The sequence below is a fragment of the Hemicordylus capensis genome, chromosome 9 (assembly GCF_027244095.1).
Source record: "Hemicordylus capensis ecotype Gifberg chromosome 9, rHemCap1.1.pri, whole genome shotgun sequence".
NCBI classification, from domain to species: domain Eukaryota; kingdom Metazoa; phylum Chordata; class Lepidosauria; order Squamata; family Cordylidae; genus Hemicordylus; species Hemicordylus capensis.
The window spans coordinates 7282482-7303485 of NC_069665.1; the positions used below are offsets into that span (position 1 = coordinate 7282482).

Consider the following 21004-nt stretch of genomic DNA (forward strand, 5'->3'; position numbering starts at 1 on the left):
CTGAGAGACCTTAAAGGCCAAGTTGAAGACAGACCATGCTGGAGAGAATTTATCTAAGTGGTCGCTAAGAGCCGACACTGACTTGACGGCACTTAATCAATCAATCAGTCAATCAATCAATATTATAATACCGCACCAATGGCAGTGGAAGAAGCAGAGAGCTGGGTGAGGCTAGGATCTTCCTCCTTTCTGAAAGAGTACATGGGTGAGGAAGCTGGTGGATGAGATTTGGGGCTCTGAGCAATTCATTGGGGGCCTGTGCCCCATGAGTCACCCCCCAGTGATGCCCCTGCCTGCATCACCAGATGTTGTTGGACTACAACTCTCATTCCCACCGGACACCATGGCTGCCAGCAGGTTGCCCATTCATCCGGTAGAGCTTTCAGGCTTTACCGGATGAATTGGCAGCCTGCTGGCAGCCATGTTGGCTGGGGATGATGGGAATTACAGTCCAACAACTTCATCTAGGGGCCAAGGGGTCTGAGAACCCCCCTAGTTAGGAAGTCTATTCAACATCAAGGGATGAATGCGTATAGCCCCGCACCGGTCTGCTTTTTCATGGCTGATGGAATGGTTGTGAATGGGGTGGTGGCAAGCCTAAAAGGTGCAACTAGAGAGAGAGAGAGAATATGCTCTTTGCAAGATGAAATGTGCCCCCCCCCGAGCCCCAGCTCATTAAAAGAAATACAGGTACTGTGCTGTCTCTTACTGGCCTGAGTTTTATTGATTTCCTTTTTCTCTGACGAAAGTAGTAGTGAAGATTTGGGCTCATCTTGCCCATGTGGTTTCTGATCAACAGCCCATGGGAAAGAAACCTCAAGAAAGGGAGCAGAAAAGCGAGAGCAGATTCTTTGGCTCGGGTTGCAATCGATAGGAAGCAAACTCCTCTGTGCCCATCTGTATTTGATGAATTTCAGCTGATTTGGGAGCCTTCCGAGGTCTTGGATCTATACAAACTTGTTCAAAAGCCAGCCTCTAAACAACAGAGGCAGGACAGTTTCCATCGATGTGGAGGGAAGTGAAAGCTTAACAAAATGTTGTTAGCACAATTAGCCTTGAAGATGGGAGTGAAATGCTTGTCTGGTGGACCAGATGGGACTCAAACGCCGATTCTGCCATTGAAGCCAATTAGGGATGCTGGACACGTCACAAAATCTGTCTTCATCACTTGCTCCTAAAAACTGAGAATAGTCCTCCCTCGGCCTTGTGGTAAAGGTAAAGTGTGCCGTCGAGTTGGTGTCGACTCCTGACACCCACAGAGCCCTGTGGTTGTCCTGGGTAGAATACAGGAGGGGTTGACCATTGCCTCCTCCCACACAGTGTGAGATGATGCCTTTCAGCATCTTCCTATATCGCTGCTGCCCAATATAGGTGTTTCCCATAGTCTGGGAAACTTACCAGCGGGAATTCAAACCAGCAACCTCTTGCTCCCTAGTCAAGTCATTTCCCCGCTGCGCCATTAGGTGGATTGTCATTAGGTGAAATGTGTCCTTTGCTAAGCAGAGTACACTCTGGTTGGCATTTGAATGGGAGACATCTGTGAGCACTGTAAGATATCCCCCCCAGGGGATGGAGCCGCTTTGGGAAGAGCATCTAGGTTTCAAGTTCCCTCCCTGGCAGCATCTCCAAGATAGGGATGAGAGAGACTCCTGCCGGCAACCTTGGAGAAGCCGCTGCCAGTCAGTGTAGACGATACTGAGCTAGATGAATCAATGGCCTCACTCAGTATAAGGCAGCTTCCGATGTTCCTCCTCCTCCACAATTTATTTTCCCCACTATGAAGAGCAGTATATCAATATTGTAGCTAAAACCACTGCAAAGGATGACTGGTCCTTTGCAGAACCAGCTGGTTCTCTACTGGGATGGGGGGATCAGTGGAAGTTTTCTTTTCCTTTTAAAAAAATTTCATTTATATCCCAATCCCCCTCCAAGGAACCCAAAGCAGCGTACATGTTTCTGTTTATGCTCACAATAACCCTGTGAAGTAGGTTAGGCTGAGAGCCAACGAACTGCCTGGCCCAGAATCACCCAGTGAGTTGCACAGCTGACTAGAGATTTGGATCTGGGTCCATTGTTTCCTATGACAGGGATGCCCAGATGTTGTTGCCTGCTACTCCCATAATCCTCAGCCAAATGCCACTGCAGCTGGGAATGATGGGAGTTGTAGGCAACGTCATCTAGGAATCCCTTTTACAGGGAACACGGCTTGGGGTCTCCCCATTCCTAGCCAACCTCTGTTGTACGGACTCCATCATGCTGGCTCTCAGGGTTTTCTCAGAGCAGCAATTTGAGAATCCAGATGCAAAAGGCATATTCTCTAATTCAGATCCCAAGAAACGCCTGGAGCTTCCATGAGACAAGGCAAGGCCATCACCTTAGGCGGCAGATGATTGGGTCAACAGCAAGTGTGCAGTCTATTGAAAAGTAGACAGAAGTTTGATTTATTTTAGCCTTAACATTTTATTTCATTTGCATCAACCATTAATTTCTTTCAGCACCAACAGCAATGGAGAAGAGAGCATTCTTTTCCCAAAGTACCATTTTTGACTCTTTTAAAGGAGGTGTCAGCTTTTAATTTCTTTACACACAAAGAAATGCATGGGACTTTTTCATTTGGCTTTCTTTAATATATATTTATGTATATATAATTATATATAACAAAAATGCCAGAAGGTTTTTATGTGCTTACCATATAAAAACATCTGTTTTTGAGAAGGCTACGATACAGAAAAATCATTGAAATTAAAAAAAAAAAAGTTGTAGGCTTTCTAAACCTATTAGTACAATATTTAAAAAGACAAAGTTTCATAGTTAAAATATATGCAGATTATGGACCAATGAGAATGATGGTTTCATTCAAACCAGTTTTTATGTCATCTGTGTTGTCAATGGAAAATGTGGGTATTTGTATATTACATGCTTGGGTTGTACAGAACCTCCCTTCACCCACCTAGCTAGAGACAGACAGGATCTCCTAAAGCTGTGAGATGGGCTGATATGTGACTCTAACTGACTGGCAGTCTGGACTGAGCACAAGTTACTGGGGATCTGGCCAGATATGGATGGAGAGAAGTCACCCATCTGCGACTCAGAAACGTGTTTTCAAGCCGCAGTAGAGGAAACCTAGTTTGGCCATTGATTGGCACATCCTGAGGATAAAACGGCTATGAAACACGGAATGCCTGGAGAACACATTTCCCATGGGAGCCGCCAAAGAGGGAAACTTAATTGTTTAGGGAGTCAAGAAAACTTCAGACAGCAGCCGACATCCTGACGAATGCTACATTTATGCAAGGGTGTTGCAGGGAGAGGACCATGGCTGTGTGGCAGGAAGGCATGTAGAAGGTTCCAGGTTCAATCCCTGGCGGCATTTCCAGAAAGGTTCTAGGAAAGACTCCTGCCTGAAACCTTGGCGAGCTGCTGCCAGTCAGTGTAGACAATACTGAGCTAGATGCACCAATGGTCTGACTCAGTAGGCAGGAGCTACCTATGCTCCTACGCTTGTGTAAAAATGGATTTTGCACCAATGAGTTCCACTACATCTGGAGCTTGCACCCCACACAAGTCTTGTGCTAGTGCAAACATTCTTGTGTTTGCACAACAAAGTGCCTAAAGCTCTTCCTCCAGCCCCTTAGGTTGCAGAGGACTTTGTGCAAGAGTGCAACTTTGGCCTTTTTTTTGCACAACGATGGGATTTTCTTGCTCGTGTGCAACTGTGCTTCATTAATCTGAATGCCAGCCAGCATCTTTTAGCTGCAAAACTGCAGCTGGGGATTATTTATTTTATTTATTTATTCAATTCTATACCACCCTTCCAAAAATGGCTCAGGGCAGTATGGGAGTTGTAGTTCAACAACAGCTGGAGAGCCGGGGGCTGCCTACCCTTGTTTTAGGGATTGTTGAAGTCTTTGGAATCATGTTGATACAGGGAAATATCAGAACTGTCCTGTGGCTTCAGAACAAAGGTCATCTCGTCCAGCATGTGATTCCAACCTTAGGAAGCCAGTTGCTTCCAAGAAGTTTACAAGCTGGGCATGAAGGCATGAGCTCACTCGTGTTGTTTCTCTTGTGCATCTACTAGTCAAAGGTAGAGGGCCATGGAACATGAAGGTTCCACCAATTCCTTTGAAAAGGGAAACAGTCTTTGATTCCATAATCCTGGGGGGAACTAGACATCAATGAGACAAAGAGCAACTACTGTTCTTTGTATCTCTTTCTCCCCTCTTCCCAATCATATGTAGCATAACATGGTCTTGAACATGACAGCATTGCATTGGGCAATTTCAAGGGTAGGAATCAGGCATGTTTCCACTTTTTCAGTGACTGTAACCATAAGCAAATTTTAAAGATTAGCAAAACATGTTGGTAATGGAATCAGAATTTTTAGACCTCATTTCTGATTCCTTCACTGACATATTTTGCCCATTTCAAGCTTTTGCAAAAATATGGCATCATAGTAGGAGATGGTCTCTTCCAGTGGGTCTATCAAAGTTCAGCTTGAAAATCTGCTTATGGCTACAACCACGTGAAAAGTGGTAACATGCCTGATTCCTTTACACTTGAAGTTGCCACAAAGACCATTGCATCACCTAAGCTTTGGCTCTCCAAATTAACCTTCAGAATAGGGGAGAAGCAGATATGGTGCAATGGCATCTCTATGTATCTCACGCAGACTACTTTACCTTGACTGATCAAGTGACCTGAATCCTAAACACATGCACATGTGCTCCTCCATATTACATAAAAAACCCTCCATGCTATATCTCTGTGCCCACAGAGACAGGGGACCCCATTGGATGGGTAAGAGCTTGGCCTTCACTCCTCCCCGACTCATTGGCATGCTGTTGGCTCCTGACTGGAGGACTCATCTCAACTTCAAAAAAGGTGAGCCTTTCCCAGGAGGAATATTTGTAGGCAGTAGGTAGATATGACACAAGAGCCATTAAGAGCCATCTTGGAATGTGGGGTGCATTTAGTAAGTTGCACATAACCATTCCAATATTATTTGGCCAATCTGTCAAACTTGAACGGGTAAAAACTCTATTTGCATCAGCAGAAGTGATCTGAGTGCCATTAGGTGAGAAAGTTTGGATTCTTATTAAATGCAATATTAGTGGAGAAGGAGGAATAGCACACAGTGTCTAGATATGAGGGGCAAGAAGTTGAGTGTGAACTTCATGGGAGGGGCAGGAAGTTATGAGGGGGTGGGCTCTTATGCACTGGAGACATGCCACCTATAAAGTTGGAAGTAGGGTTGCCATATTCTGCCTTTCCAAATCCGGTGCCTAATTTGCATATTATGCCTAATTTCCGTGCCTAATTTGCATATTAATTGGCTGGGAAATAATTTCTGAACATAATAGTGACTGCACATTTTGCTCCATAACTCTGCTTCTACAAGGGCTAGAGCTTAGCTTAAAAAAAAATATCTGAAATCTGGGTGGGTTAAGCAGGCTGGGTGAGATGCTTAAAATCCAGGTGAAACCCAGAATTTTGGGGGACATGGATCATCACACCATGCGATCACAGACATGCAGTAACTGAAAATCTCTGAGTGTACTTTTGAGTATAATTCAGCTTGAGAAGTTTGCTTCCCTTAAAGAGCTGAAGGGCTGATTTCATGTGATTGCTTAGGGAGAATTTGGGATGCGCAAGTCTCATCAAAACATATCTTATCAACATTCTTTTTGCTTCCCTCAAAATTCTTTGACCCTTTCGCATGAGCTCTGGTGACAACTCTGGTCCCAGGTCTTAATAATTTTGCTCACTAGATTGGAATCGAGGTCTGGTGAGCAGTAGGTGATTGTATCCCAGCATACCTGACGACACCCCCAGCAGTGATCAAGAATGTGAATTCTCTTTTTAAAACTACTTTTTATGCGTCTAAAGAAGGGATGTGTCTCTCTCATATACACACAGACACATGCCCCCCCCCCCCCCGCCAATCCACCACCCTGCCAAAGTTTACTAGATGTTTCAAAACTTTAAAATTCTTCAGATGTTTCTGCTGTGGTAGAATCTCCACTTTCACCTCCAAATTTGACCCATGCACAAAATCAAACGGCAGCTCTACAGAGAATGGTTAAGCATGAAATTCCTACAGGGTGCATTGAAGAATGGCACTCCGTACTGTATTTACCAGAATCCAAGACTCATCCCCCCCCACCCCGCCCCCCACAAGCTCTTGGATGTTAAGACTGGGGGAGCTTGTCTTAAATTCAGAATCATGTTCCTTTGAGGCAAATACAGATATAACCTGTATATAACCTCTGTTTTTAAGAGGGCCATCATCTTCCTTTTGGGTAAATACAGTAATATTTTAAGATATTATTTTTTATTTATTTAAGAGCATGGCATTTGTCAGGCTGCAGTTCTTAAGATAAAAGCATTCCTAAGATATAAGCCTCCAGTCTACCTGGAGTTCAGCAATTCTACCCATTTTCCGTGCTGTACAACTGACAGGACAGTCATATATTTCCTCCGTAAGTTATGCAGAACTCACACTCCTAATGGCCTTAGTCGTATGCTCCCTTAGGAAGCAAGACTCCTATTGACTTAGAGCAGCTTTGACGAGATGCAGATGGGTTTTGCTCTGTTGAATTTTAACCTTACAGTTAAAAACACCTCCTGAGAACTTCCATGAGTCAAGTGCTAAGAAACTGTATGGCTGAAGTCAAATCTATGGCTACTCTAATAGCAAATGCACACACTAGGATAGGATTTCTCCCTCTCTCTCTCTCTCTCTCTTTTTCTTTCTCTTCCTTCCTTTCCTTCCTTCCTCTTTCTTTTTCTTTCCTTCCTTCCCTTTCTTTTCCTTCCTTCCTTCCTTCCTTCCTAGCATCTCCATGATGGCATCACAGAGATAAAGGAAATGCTCGAAGAAGAACATTCCAGTGCTCTTAGAAACACTTTGCTCACTTGGGGGAGAGATCGGGCTGTCCCTCACCTAGAGAACAATCATCATACAATTTTGTATTTCCAGAACTGAATATAAAATACAGGCATATTGTATGTATGGTGATTGGAGTTTGTAGAATCCAGTAGAAGGAGTTGTGGCACACAAGGAGCAGGCAGTGAAGTAGAATGAGGAATACATTAATAGTTTATATATATATATATATATATATATATAGAGAGAGAGAGAGAGAGAGAGAGAGAGAGAGAGAGAGAGAGAGAGAGAGAGAGGCAAGTGCAGACTGCTCTCCTCCAGGCTCTTGCTGCTGGCTGTTTGCTAGCCTTGCCTCTAGCCCAGGAGTGGGGCAAAAACGTTATTAAAGCACCAATCAAGAGTTGGCCTGGATCAAGGAATGGATTAACTAAAAAACACCACAGAGCCTGTGTGTATAAACTGGGGCACTGCCGATGTATACATGCAAGAAGCCACTGGGAATGGATGGTGTCCCTTGTTTGTGTAGTTTGAAGAGAGTGTTCCTCTGTATGGATAGGAACACAGGAAGCTGTGTTATACCGAGCCAGACTACTGGTCCATATAACTCAGCATTGCCTACACTGACTGACAGCAGCTCTTCAAGGTTGCAGGCAGGAGTCTTTCCCAGCCCTACCTGGAGATGCTGCCAGGGATTTAATCTTGGACCTTCTGCATGCCAAGCAGATGCTCTGCCACTGAGTCATGGCCCCATCCCCGAAGGGGAATATCGTACAGCAGACAGTGCTCATGGGCAGTCATCCATCCAAATGCAAACCAGGGCAGACCCTGCTTAACAAAGGGGAGGATTCAGGCTTGAAACTGCAAGGCCAGCTCTCCACCCCATACTTATGGGTGCCCTCATAAAGTACACACTTTGTGAAGGTACATTAAAACTCTATCATGGCCCCTCCATTTCAAAATGGATCATACCAAGAGGTCTGATTCCTCTTGAATGGACAGGGGTCCCCAGACATTGCTGGACTACAACACCTGTCCTCCTCAACCACAATGGGGATGATGGAAGTTGTAGCCCAACAACACATGAGGACCCCAACTGGGGAACCCCTGCTTTAGAACAAGGCAGGTGTGATGACCAGCACACATCATTTGGATCTCCAAGACCATCTATCTTGGAAGAGCAGAAAAATGCATGGCCAGCCAAGCATTCCAGTAAAGCAGGCCTGCTCAACTTAGGCCTCCTAGCTGCTTTTTGGACTACAACTCCCATCAACCCCACCCACAGTGGCCAATAGCCAGGGATCATGGGAGTTGCTGGCCAACATCTGCAGGAGGGCCAAAGTTGAGCAGCCCTGCACTAAAGGGACCACCAAATTCCCACAAGTCCCCCATATCCCCACAAGTTCAACATACCCCCTGTACAGCAGGTGGGAAAGTACAGCTCCTGTGTGTTTTTTTCTGGTACAGTGAATGTGGATAAAAGTTTGGTTATATGGGGGACTGAAGTGTGCCCACTGCTTTAGGCTTCTATATCCTTCAATCAGAATTTGGTGTTTTCTCAATCACAGAAAATAATACTGGACCCTATGGCCAAGGTCATCAAACCTGGGTCCCCAAACATGGTTGGACTTCAACTCCCATCATACCCTGCAACAATGGCCTTTGGCCATTGCGACAGGGGATTATGGGAGTTGTCCACGGTGGCAGGGGGTGATGTGAGTTGCATCCCAACAACATCTGGGGACCAACGTTTGAAGAACACTTGCCCCGATCCTATATATGTAGGGTTTGAGTATCATATCAATTTGCAATAACAGGACACTTTCCAGATTAAACCCTACCACAGTGTCACTAAGATCTGCAAAGTGAGCGTCCATACTTCCTGTATTGTGACACCACAATCCCTGTGCTGACAGCATGGTGCCGTTCGCATCGAATTTTATCTTTGCGTTATAGTGCTACAATGTTGCAAGGCTATTGCTGCATTTTTTCTTTGTAGAGTTTGAGATTCTGGGGGCCGTTTTCAATTCGATCTTGTGTTTTCAATACGATCCTAAGTCAAAGCATTTTACCCCTGTTGTAGTGTGTAATCTGGAAAGTGCTCAGGATAGAATTTGGTCATAGATGGGGTGGGCTTTTCTTTTCTTAACACTGTTTTCTGGAGTAAGAAATGTATTTCTTCCTTTTGCCATCCAATGGGATTTCATCTTTCAACGCATATCAAGGCATCAAAAGGCACACGGTCAATGCATTAAGAAGGCAAGGAATACAGGTCCCCAACTACATCATGTTTTCTCAAAGTTTGACCCACAAGACTAATCAGTGCTAATGAGCAACATTGGTTATGGCTAATCCAAAAGTAGTCAACTGGTTTGTACAATGATTAATTGTTCTACAGTTAAAAATGGAGAATATCCAAGAACGATAAACTCTGAGAAGTTTACTTCAAAACTGACCCCCACTGACCCCACCCCCCGCCAAAAAAGAAAAGAAAAAAAGAAAAGAAAAACTCTAAAGTTGAATGTGGGGGAAAACAGACCCCGCCCCACACACACACCATAGGCTGCAAGAATTCACAAAAAGTAACCTCAAAGGAATTTAGACAGCTGTTAATCATTTTCCTTTTCACTGTAAATATCTGGCAGTAATTTGTACAGTTACTTCTACACCACACAGTAAGTATGTCTATTTCAGCTACTTGGATATCCAACTGTAATTGACGCGGTTAGGAAAGCTATTAAAATACTGCCCCTTTCTTGGGTTAGTATTACTATTCAAGGCAGAAATTCTAGGCAGAGATGGTGGCCACCACACAAATGGCAATCCATACTGGTTGGTTTTTGTTTTTTGTTTTTAACGGTAATAAAATACCCACAAGATAGAAAACAGAATGAGAAGCCATGTTTCCGATAAAACAAACTCAGATTTAGCTTGGGTGAAAGAACTAGCGAACCCTTTGTGTCATGCACATATAGAGGCAATAATGTTGCGTCTGTAAGTTTATTGTTGTTTTGATTCTGAAGACTGATTCCTGTTCTGAGCAAAGGCAGAGCTGGTTCTGGTCTTGCTTTGGAAGAAGCCATGCTACATGCACAAAATTACAAAGTTTGGGAGAATATGGTGACAATATAAAGCAGTTTTGTTTCAGGAAATGTAGTGGAGTTGAGCCATTGAGACCCCCATTGTGGGGGCCCAGAAGATGTAGCAGAGGAAGGTACAGTTTGGAGGAGAAAAGCAGGACACAAATGCTTAGATTTTCCCTCACTCGTGACTTCTCTCCTGAACTTCATCCCCAAAGCATTTTAGAGTTGGAGGTCTTCTCTTCCAGTCCCACATTCAGTTCAGGGATCTGCTACAGCATCCTGTCTCTATTGGAACACCTCCAGCAAAGGATAGCCCACCATGGCAGGAGGATCCACTGGATCCACTATCCAACAACTCCTACAGTTAGGACATCCCTTCTATCTAGCCTGAACCTGCTTCCTTGTAATTTCAGCCCTTTGCTTCTTTCTAGTCCTGCCCTCAGGAACAACAGAGAACAAGTCTGCTTTTAAGCCTTCTATGGCCCAGTTCACACAACTATTCAAATCTAGGTTTAATGTAGGTTACCAACATTAGTCTGATTGTGTGAACCCACATCTGGAATCTCAGGCCATAAACCACCATGGCACAGGTCCACACAATCACTTCAATATGGAATCTAAACCCACATTCAAACGACGGTGTGGACAAGCCTTACGTGCCAGCCCTTCAGGTATTTGAAGACTGATTTCCTATCTCCCCTTAGTCATCTCTTCTCCAGACTAAACAAAACCCAGATCCCTCATACAACTTGGTTGAAAGACCCCTCACCATCGTTGCGGCCCTGCTCTTTGTCCCTTCAAGTTTATCCATCTCCTTCTTACAATGTGATGCCCAGACCTGGATACAGTCTTTCAAGGGGAGCATGGCCAGTGCAGAATAGAGCAGAACGATGACTCCTTATGATCTGGAAACTAGGCCTCTCTGCTAATGGAGTCTAGGCAGGTCCTGCATTTTCCATCCCTGCTTCCCACGCATGAGTGCGCAAAGCGGTCCAATGCACTCACCAGGGATGCATCTGACCAGATGCTCTCCGAACATGCACGACTCCTTTTCGTGTGGGAGGACTTTCCTATATCCTATTGTTTAGGCTTGCAAAGCACAAGAGAACTTATAGCAGTAGGCAGAAGACTATCTCCTTAAAAGTGAGGCAGCAAAGGTCTCTTCCTTTTCAAGGGCTGGTGCCAAATCCCTTTCTAATCAGTTGTACCCAGAAGCTGTTGATATGGTGAAGTGCCAGAGAATGCCAATCCTCTAACAAGGCTTAACCGCCATTTGGACTTTGTTTTAGAGCCTGGGCTGGATTCCTTCATCCAGGGATCCTCAAACTTGGGTCTCTGGCCTTTGTTGGACTACAACTCCCATCATCCCCAGCCACTCTAGGTCCATTATAATATTTCCAGGCTAGAACCAGCTCCTATCCTTTACAGAGAACACTCCAGATTCAATTAGAATTTGATTCCGCTGCATTTTATTTCTCCAGAAACATTTGCTTCTCTTCGAATTCCACCCCCCACCCCAGTTTTCAAAGTCCTCTTTTTCCATTTCCAGAAGAGGGAAAGAAGACCTGCCTCTGGGGCCCTCTAGTATCATGCAGGTCTTTTTTGTTGTTGTTCAATCATGTAATCACAGCATTGACTTCTGATCTGGTCCTTTTGACCAAGTCAATGTTGAGCAAATAAATGCCAGGCATGGTACAAGATTCATGCATTGGTAAAATGATACAAACTTGAGGTTTTTTAGGACAGGGCTGAATGATTGTGGCCTCCCAGCTGTTTTTGGACTACAACTCCCATCATTCCCAGCCACAGTGGCCAGTAGTCAGGGATTATGGGGGGTTGTCGTTGCAGTACCAGCATATCTGTGTGGATCCTGGCACTGCACATGAGCAGCCTAACATATCCTTATTGTGTGTTAGATATTTAGCTAGATTGATTGGCTAGATTGATGAAACTATGCTACATCTTACAGGCATTTTGGCCACCATGGAGCAAGCAACACACTGGTCCCTTCCTATGCACCTGATACATGATAGGAAGCTGTTTCCGTGGGTTTGCAACTAATGCAGGACAGGCTAGTATCAAACGGTTCAAGCATTTTTGGACATTCTGCTTTCTAAGCCAAAGAAGGATGTAAAAAGCAAATTGGGTTAATCCAGGGGTTTTCAAACATGGGCCCCCAGATGTTGCTGGACTACAACTCCCATCATCCCCAGCCACTTTGGAGCACAATCGCTTGGGCTATGACATCCGGAGATCTAAGTTGGAGAACCCCTGTTTAAATCCATGAAACTTGATCTTCTGTCCCTTGCAAGTGGCAATGCCTTCTTTGTGGTGGTGCTGTTTATACAGAGGTAGGCTCTGGAAGGCGTGCCTGTCACTTCTAAGAGAAGGAAGTTCTCACACCAAAGGCAAAGATGAGAAAGAAACAGGGAGCAATGGTAGCTGGGACCTATGGTTGGTTGTTCATTAAATAAAGTGATGTTCACGTGTAAAATAGCAAAAGGACTCTGAGCCCAACTCATGCACAGGAGCCAAATATGTGCCCCTCCCTAATCAAGAGGGGGGGAAAGAAAAACAAAGGGCAATTCAGAGTAATGGAATCAGACATGTGACTGCTTTTAAAATTATGGTAACCATAAACAAATGTTCATGTTCGAATTATATATACCCACTGGCAAGACTTTTACAAAACCCTTAAAGGTAGTGTTTGAAACATGCAAAATACCTTGGTAATGGAATCAGAATTTTAGGACATCGTTTTTTATTTCTTTACTGAATTATTTTGCATGTTTCAGATACTATCTATGATATTGAAGGGTTTTGTTAAAAAATATGGCCTTTTAGTACGAGATGTTCTCTTGCCACTGGAGATATAGATATAGCTAGCTAGCTAGCTAGATTACCAACTGAAAAATTTGCTTCTGGCTACCATCATTAAAATGCCTGATTCCGTTACCCTTGGAATTGCCTCAGAGACAATTGCATCACCTAAGTCATTTGCTTTGGCTCTCCAAATTAACCTTCAGCTCCAGTTCATTAAGACATATGGAAGTTGGCTTTGATTACTCAGTAGCACTCTGCACATGGTTAGCTGTCATTCTGGTACTGAGCTAACCCCCTCCAGTTTTGCTACCACCATATGCAGAAGATGAAACTGGGAGGGCATTTCAGTAATTTTGGGGAGGGGATGGTGAGCTGAAATTCACTCATGGCAGTATTTTAATTGGGGCTTAGTTGGAGGGGGGGATGGAAGCCTCATTCAGAGGATAACCTTTGAGTTAGGCCTAGATTACTTCATATTTCTAGGATGGAGACAAGCAACAGCCACTGAAAATAGGTTCTAATGATCACCTGCTCCTCATGTCTTTTTCTGGGTTTCTGTTTCTTTGTACAGCACTTATAAATAGGGATGCAACTTCTAAGGTCTACGGAGATTTAAAAAAATTGCTTGCTTTCAAGGAATTGAAAGCTACAGTCTGTAACCTGTAGCTTTCTTTTTCTTTTCAGATTTATTTTGAAACCCGCAGCTCATTCTTTTACAGGAAATGAGAGACAGCCTGAAATCTAAGCACATGTCCTTAATTCCCTGGATCATCCCATATGGAGGTATTAATTGTCAATGTCTTCATTGTTTTTTTGTTTCCATTGGTTAAGGGCAGAGCAGTGGGCTGATTCTCATGGTTTTTGCTTTTATAAACAGAATGGTCTCTAAGCTTACATATGTCTTTCTGCAACAAAAATTAGGTTAAAAATATAAATTCCAAAAAGTGGTGAGATATAAAATGGAAATGTGAGGTCTTCTTCTTCAAGGGACAGGCACATCTATTCTAGTGATCTAATTCTAGTGATCTAGAACTATTCAGGATAGTTCTAGACCACTTTTCAAATCCAGTCTCCTGAGCTGGTTTACAAGCTAAAGCACAGCATTGCATCTCTGCTTATGTCTTCCAGAGCATAACTCTGTAGTCCAGGGGTTCTCAGCCTTGGCTCTCCAGATGTTGCTGGATGGCCACTCCCTTTGGCCATTGTGGCTGGGGATAATATGAGTTGTCATCTGACAGCATCTAGGAGCCCAAGGTAGTGAACCCCTTGCATACAGCCTAGGAGATCACTGGCTATTAGAAAGCCCATCCCATGGTGTGCAGCATGATGATGCCTTATGGTTCCAATGAGGGTCTCCACCATCTCCTCCTCCTACCCCACAATCTATGAGCTCTAATTCACACATTACTGTTGTCGATGCCACTTCCCTGTGGCTGGATCCCACCCTGATCTGATTAGAGTGATGGACTCCTGTGGGATAAGCGGATCACACATAAAATAACACTTCCCTGAAGGTTGTCAGTGCTGGTGGTGTTACATCCCACACCATCTCTCAGTTCCATCTCAATTCTTCATGCCAACATTATTGGACATCTGTGGGATTATACAGCCACAAGGAAGCAGTAACCCATGCCGTTCCACTAACACCTTCATTGGGTCCAAGGACCCGTTTAGGGATTGAGCGAAATCCAGCACTAAGGTTTTCCTTTGACTGTACCATGTCTGGCTGCAGGTGGTGGAGTTTGAATAGTTCAGTGCTTTCCCCTGCAATTGCCTCCTTTCACAAAATAAATATGCCAGGGAGAAGGATTCAGGCTAGTCTTTCTGCTGCCACACTGGTTCTCTTTATTCAGCAGGGGGAGAGCAACTGGCCCTATCCACCCCCAGCATAGAATTCCTCCAGTTGCTGGTGTCTATCTTATGTTTCTTTTTAAGATTGTCAGCCCTTTGGGGGACAGGGAACCATTTTTATTTATTTATATGTAAACTGCTTTGGCAACTTTTGTTGAAAAGCGGTATATAAATATTTGTCGTATTCGTATTCTATGTTCAGAAGTTTTTTTACCGGGCAATATTCAAAGGTATCGGTACAGTTGAGGATGATCTCAGTGCTTCTGAGCCTGCTTAGGTCCAAGGCAGTGTTCCCTGTAACAGGGAATCTCAGAGGCTGTTGACCCTGAGCTGGTCTTGTGGCAGCAAGCATGAATTGTCTGCTTTGCTAAGCAAGCTCTGCCCTGGTTTGTGTCTGAATGGGAGACTACATGTGAGCCCTGCAAGATATCCTCCTTAGGGGATGGGGCCGCTCTGGGACGAGCATCTGCATGCTTGCGTGCAGAAGGTTCCAAGTTCCCTCCCTGGCAGCATCTCCGAGATAGGGCTGACTCCTGTTGCCTGCAACCTTGGAGAAGCCACTGCTGGTTTGTGTGGACAATACTGAGCTAGATGGACCAAAGGTCTGACACAGTATATGGTAGCTTCCTATGTTCCCATGTCTACAACTCCTGCAGCTGAGGATGCTAGGAGTTGTAGTCAACAACCTCTGGGAATCCCCGTTAGAGGAACACTGTGCCTTCACCATCTACCTTTACCATCAGATGCTGCTCCCCCTTCTGATCCTCCTTCCTTATTTCCTGGATTTGTAGGAGAGAGAGAAGAACAGAGCAGAAGAGGGAGTGTGGAGGAGAGAGAATTGGTGGGCTAGAGTGTCTCTCGTCATTCGGCACTTTGACTCAGGTGCAGGCAGATCTTGGGTAGCAGGGCTTAGAAGGACCTCTGCTTGGTGCTCGGAAGAGCTTTGGCCAGTCAGTTGACAGACAGGTGGTCTCAGTGGTGGCTCAAGGCCTCTGTGCACCTGATGCAGGGGGCAAGTGCTGCCTTGTGTGGCCCCACCCCACCTTTTCTAAAGCATGGGCACCATGCTACCTTGCTGGTTCCCTAAGATTCTGCTTCCTGAGACCACCATTTCTCCTAGTCCCATTAAAGGGCTGCCCTGGGTGACCTGAGAGCCTAAGGCAGATTTGGATGGCCATGTCCCATCCCTCCCACATCTGCAGGCTAAAGTGGTACAGTCCAGGAAAGCCCTTACCACCTGAATTGCTCCCCCATAAATCAGCCTTCAGTAATATCTTTTGAAAAAAGTGGGGCTCAGAGTGGCAGAAAATGCATTTAGTGTCAACTCTATTGTTTAAACCAGGGCTGCCCAACTCCGGCCCTCCTGCAGATGTTGGCCTACAGTTCCCACAATCCCTGGCTATTGGCCACTGTGGCTGGGGATTATGGGAGTTGTAGTCCAAAAATAGCAGGGGGCCCCTGTTAAGTAGGCCTGTACAGGAAATACAGAGGGCCTTACAAGAAATACTCTGCTGTCTTCCGAAGTTCATGATGAAGGTTGGCTATTCCTAGCTCTGAATGTTGTTTGGGTGGTGTCGGTTCTGAATTCTCATGGCGGCCCTTGTCGTTTCATCCCCACCCCACCCCACCCTCCCACGGTTCCTTACTGACCGTTCCACTTCCAAGTGAGTGGCATGCAATGTGGACGCATGCGTCTGATGCAGGCATGCTACTACGACATTAACAGGCTAAAAAAGAAGAGTTAGAAAAAGAGAAATTAAGCATTAGCTCGTTAAGGATATATAAAGAAATGATGCAAAAACTCGCTTCAGGAGCAGCACTAACACGCAGACTGATTACAAACTATATTGTGCTATATATCAGTATAAAAAAACAGAGTTTAGTAAGAATGGCACTGGTTCAAAGGAATCGGGACGTCTATCTTGGTTCCTTTTAGTCCACAGTGAAAGTATAGAAATCAAGGCCGGCCTGGTTGCCTGGGCAACGTGCGACCCTTGTCTGTGGGATGACCCCCTGCCTCCCCAAGCACAGGTACACATACGTTCTTGGCTTCCCTTTTGACCAATCTCCTGTCCAGACGTGAATGGAGAGGGATTTGAAAAGCGGATGGGGTCGCGGCCGTTGGAGAGTCTTGTCGGACCTGGTCCATCTCGACGGGGGGCACCAGAAATGTTTACTCTTTGTCTTGCCTCTTGGTCAAAAGTTTGGAAGTTTCCTCTTCTAAACTCTCGAAAAACAGTCCTCCGTTTAAGGATCCTCTTCTCCTGTTGAAACCACCAGTCGCATAGCGACCGGCAGATGATCTGTGAGGCCTGCTAACTGGGCAATGAAGCAGAACTCTTCCACTTCCTGCAGAGAAATGACAGAAGGAAGGACTTTAAGGCCAAGGTGATACGAACATAAGAAGAAGCCCAGCTGGATCAGGACCAAAGCCCATCTAGTTCAGCTTCCTGCTTCACACAGTGGCCAAACAGGTTCATCTGGGAATCCCACAAGTGGAGATGTTCAGCTGGGGTCCCCTAGCACCTGGTGTTTAGGGGCATGCCACTTTTGATCCTGATGGAAGTATGCCACTACCAAGGCTAGTAGCCACTGATAGCCCTATCCTCCATGAATCTGTCCAATCCCTTTTAAAAAACCATCTAGATTGGTGGTGGCCATCACCACATTCAGTGGCAGCGAATTCCGTAGTTTAACTGCATGTTATATAAAGTCACACATTGTATAAAGAAGTTGTGTTTTTTAAAAAAGCCACAGTATCATTTCCTCACACTTTCTAAGGCTGCAGATACCCCATGGAAAGGGTGACGCAAAATTCACGGGCAAGACCCAATTGGCTGAGGTTGGATTCCTCATCTGAAAATCAGGCTAGATATGTATTATTTGACATCCCATACTCGAATTTCTTGACTTTACATGTCGTGAACACTAAAAACAAAAACAAAAACTTACAAACCCTCGCTAAAACTAGTCATGTAATTGGTGTTACCAATGAATAGGTGCCATTTTTTCCTGCCAGATGGAAATAAAAGGTCTGCCAGATCACAACTAGTGTTCACTATGAGGCTGGAACTACAAATTATAAGTATCATGCAAATTCCACCCAGTAAGGCACTCCCATGTCAAGAGTCCCCCTCTCTCCACAGGAACACTCACCTCAATTATATGAAGCGACCTTGTGCTTCAGGACTTAGGACACTACTACAAATATTTATATACCGCTTTTCAACAGAAGTTTCCAAAGCAGTTTGCACATAGAGAAATAATAGAGGCTGTTGACTACAACCCCTCAAATCCCCAAAGGCCATTGCAGCAGGGGGTGATGGGAGTTGTAGTCAACAGCATCCAGGAATCCCTATTACAGAGAAGACTGCAAGAGATGGGGCAGCTTTGAGCATCCACGTGGTTATGTGACTTTCTTGCTGCATCTTTGTTCATTGAACAAGTGCAGATCAGCATGGCACTGGTTCTCCAGACCAGAGGGAAGCAACCTTGGTTCTCCAGCCCTTGACTACAACTCCCATCACCCCCAGACACAATCAATTGTAGCTGAGGGTTATGGGAGTTACAGTTCAATAACAGCTGGAGAGTCAAGGTTGTCTGCCCCTGAGTTAGGGAGTCAGGAGAGCTGGTCTTGTGGTAGCCAGCATGACTTGTCCCCTTAGCTAAGCAGGGTCTGCCCTGGTTGCATATGAATGGGAGACTAGAAGTGTTTGCACTGCAAGATATTCCCCTTCTTAGGGGATGGAGCCACTCTGGGAAGAGCAGAAGGTTCCAAGTTCCCTCCCTGGCAGCATCTCCAAGAGAGGGCGGAGAGCGATTTCTGCCTGCAACCTTGGAGAAGCCGCTGCCAGTCTGTGTAGACAATCCTGAGCTAGATAGACCAGTGGTCTGACTCAGTATATGGCAGCTTCCTATGTTCCTATGCTCCTATTTCCCTGTGATCTACTGCTTGGAGGTGCCAGGGGCTGAACCTGGGGTCTTCTGTATGCAAAGCACGTGCTTTACTACGGAGCTACGGACCCATCTTGCTCAACAGCAGCTGTAGGGGACGGGGGCATAGGCAGGAAAACTTCCTATATACCAGGTCACATCCTGGGGTGAGCGTTCTCAGTGTTCATACTGAGGGGCCATCTGGATCCTGAAGCACCCTCCATGACAGGTACATGTTGAACAAACCTCAGTCTCTTTAGGCCCATTCCCACGTTATGTTCAACACTCATACAATGAGTGTACAGTGTACACAGTTGTACACAGGTACAATCATGCACATGTTAGGTTGAACGCAGGTACAGTACAGTACATGTATTTGAAGGGCCTGTATCCAGGCTCACCTTTAAAATGAAAACAGGAACAGACATTCACACAAACATGTGTACGAGTGTATAGACATCTGTACACTCGCACAGCATCATTTCAGAATTGGGTCTCTGACTTCCGACTCTCCTTTGAGTGCCACTTACCACTTTCCACTCTAGGTAGAGCCCCTCTTCGGCGTAGAGCATGTAGTCAATCCTCCGCCCGTTGCCTTTCAGAGCCGCCTTCCTCCCCTTCTGACTGGAGGCGTGGGTCTTGCTGGTGGGAAAGACAAGGTAGGCTTTTCGCCCTTCTTCACTTTCCATGGTCCTGGGTTACAAACAGACAAGTCAGTTCTATGTCTGTGTCATTAGCCGCTTGCAAAGGTTATGCTACATCAGGGATTCCCAATCTATGGTATGCCAGAGACTGCTGAACAACAAATCCCATCAGCCCCAGCCACAATTTAGTACAGCTGGGGATGATGGGATTTGTAGTTCAGCAACATCTGGAGTACCACAGGTTGGGAACCAATGCACTATATTTGTGTGTGTGTGTGTGTGTGTGTATTTGATTTTTATACCACCCTTCCAAAAATGGCTCAGGGCGGTTTACACAGAGAAATAAATAAATAAGATGGATATATTAAGAGTGACTTTCTGTTGCAGAGACCCACAGGAGGAAAACGTTACTACAAACAGTACGGATAATCTCTCTCTTCCTCTCTGGCTGCGTTTGCACGTAATATGAAACCGGTGTTGAAGGGGCCTCTAGTTAAAATTTGTGTACGTCCAAATGTGTGCAGCTGCCGTTCGGATGGAATATGGACCTGCGGTTTCCTTCCCCAGACTCTGATTTCTACCTTCGGTTTGTAGTGAGTGTTGCCACCTGTACCTCCGGTTCTGCGGTGCCAGCATTACATCCGAACGTGGCACCACAGTCTTGCTCTCTGGCAACTGGAGTTGAGGGAGGAAGCTCCTCTCTCGCTCTGGCTGCTATTGGCAGCCAGGGCATCCTTCAGTCAAAAAGGAAGCCCACACAGTCAGCTCCCCCTCCTCTCTGCGGTCTTCCTGACCGTAGAGAGGGAACTCTCCATTACGTCAGAATTCGGACAGGAGAGTGGGGCGGGAGGAGCAGAATCCTGTGTTACGTGTGGGTGCAGCCTTTCTCTCCCTCCCTCCTTCCCTCTTTCTCAACATGTGCATGTTGCAAATCACAATTTCCCAGTTAGCTATGTCATCAGCCATTGTGGCTGGGGATGCTAAGAGTTACAGATGTTGCTACAGATCAACGTCTGGAGAGCCCATGTGGATCAGGAGCATGGTGTGAGAAAGGAGCCTTTTGAAATCCTTTGTCCCTGCCATAAAACACCGATTTAAAAAAAACTGCACTGGCTGCCGATACTGTTTGCACCCTCCCCCTGCCCCCTGTGGCCCTGTGTGCAGTCTGGCCTGTTCTTATGCACTGTGAAATACAACCCACTGAGTCCAATGCTGCTTTCTCCCACGTCAGTGTACACATAGGACAGCATCATTAAAAGGCTTTTGGGCAAAGATAATAAATGAAGAGGGAGTTTATTCTTCACATGATATATTAGGATCATTACTAGACCCTCATGGGAAAGAGACTTGCCAAAGTGGGGGAAAGATCTTCAAGGCCAGCAGGACCACACCCCCACTATTAAAGAATTTCAGAGAGAGAGGGAGGGAGGGAGGGGGAGTGAGTGAGTGAGTGAGAGAGATATCCCTATTGATTGATTGATTGATTGTGAAAAGGAAGGAGTCAGAGGCCACATTTGCTGTCACAAGAACCCGGAGGCCCCTTCAGCTCCGGATTCAGAAACTGTACATCCAGCAACAGCAGTTTTGTACATAAATGGACCCATGGTTCCTTCCTCCCACCCCTGAACTGTCTTTAGTACCTGCAGTTTGTAGGGAGTTTTGCCGCCTTTAACTCCCATTCTGTGGTGCCAGCATTACGTCCGAACACTAGCACCACAGTTTTCCCCTTATGCATCCAAAGTTCCTCCCTCACTCCAGCTGCTATTGGCAGCTGGGGATGTCTT

The 21004-nt window shown here is 45.4% G+C and overlaps 1 protein-coding gene across 2 annotated transcripts in view; it reads right to left on the reverse strand.

The window, feature by feature from the left end:
- Positions 1-2435: 2435 nt before the first annotated feature.
- Positions 2436-21004, reverse strand: part of SMPD3 (sphingomyelin phosphodiesterase 3) — a 176587-nt gene continuing 158018 nt past the window's right edge. For both annotated transcript variants that reach the window (XM_053270919.1, XM_053270920.1), the window contains 2 exons: positions 19107-19269; positions 2436-16992 (listed from right to left, as the gene is read on the reverse strand). In XM_053270919.1, the coding sequence (XP_053126894.1) occupies positions 16891-16992; positions 19107-19269 (265 nt within the window). In that variant the 3' untranslated portion in view covers positions 2436-16890. The remainder of the gene's footprint in view (positions 16993-19106; positions 19270-21004) is intronic.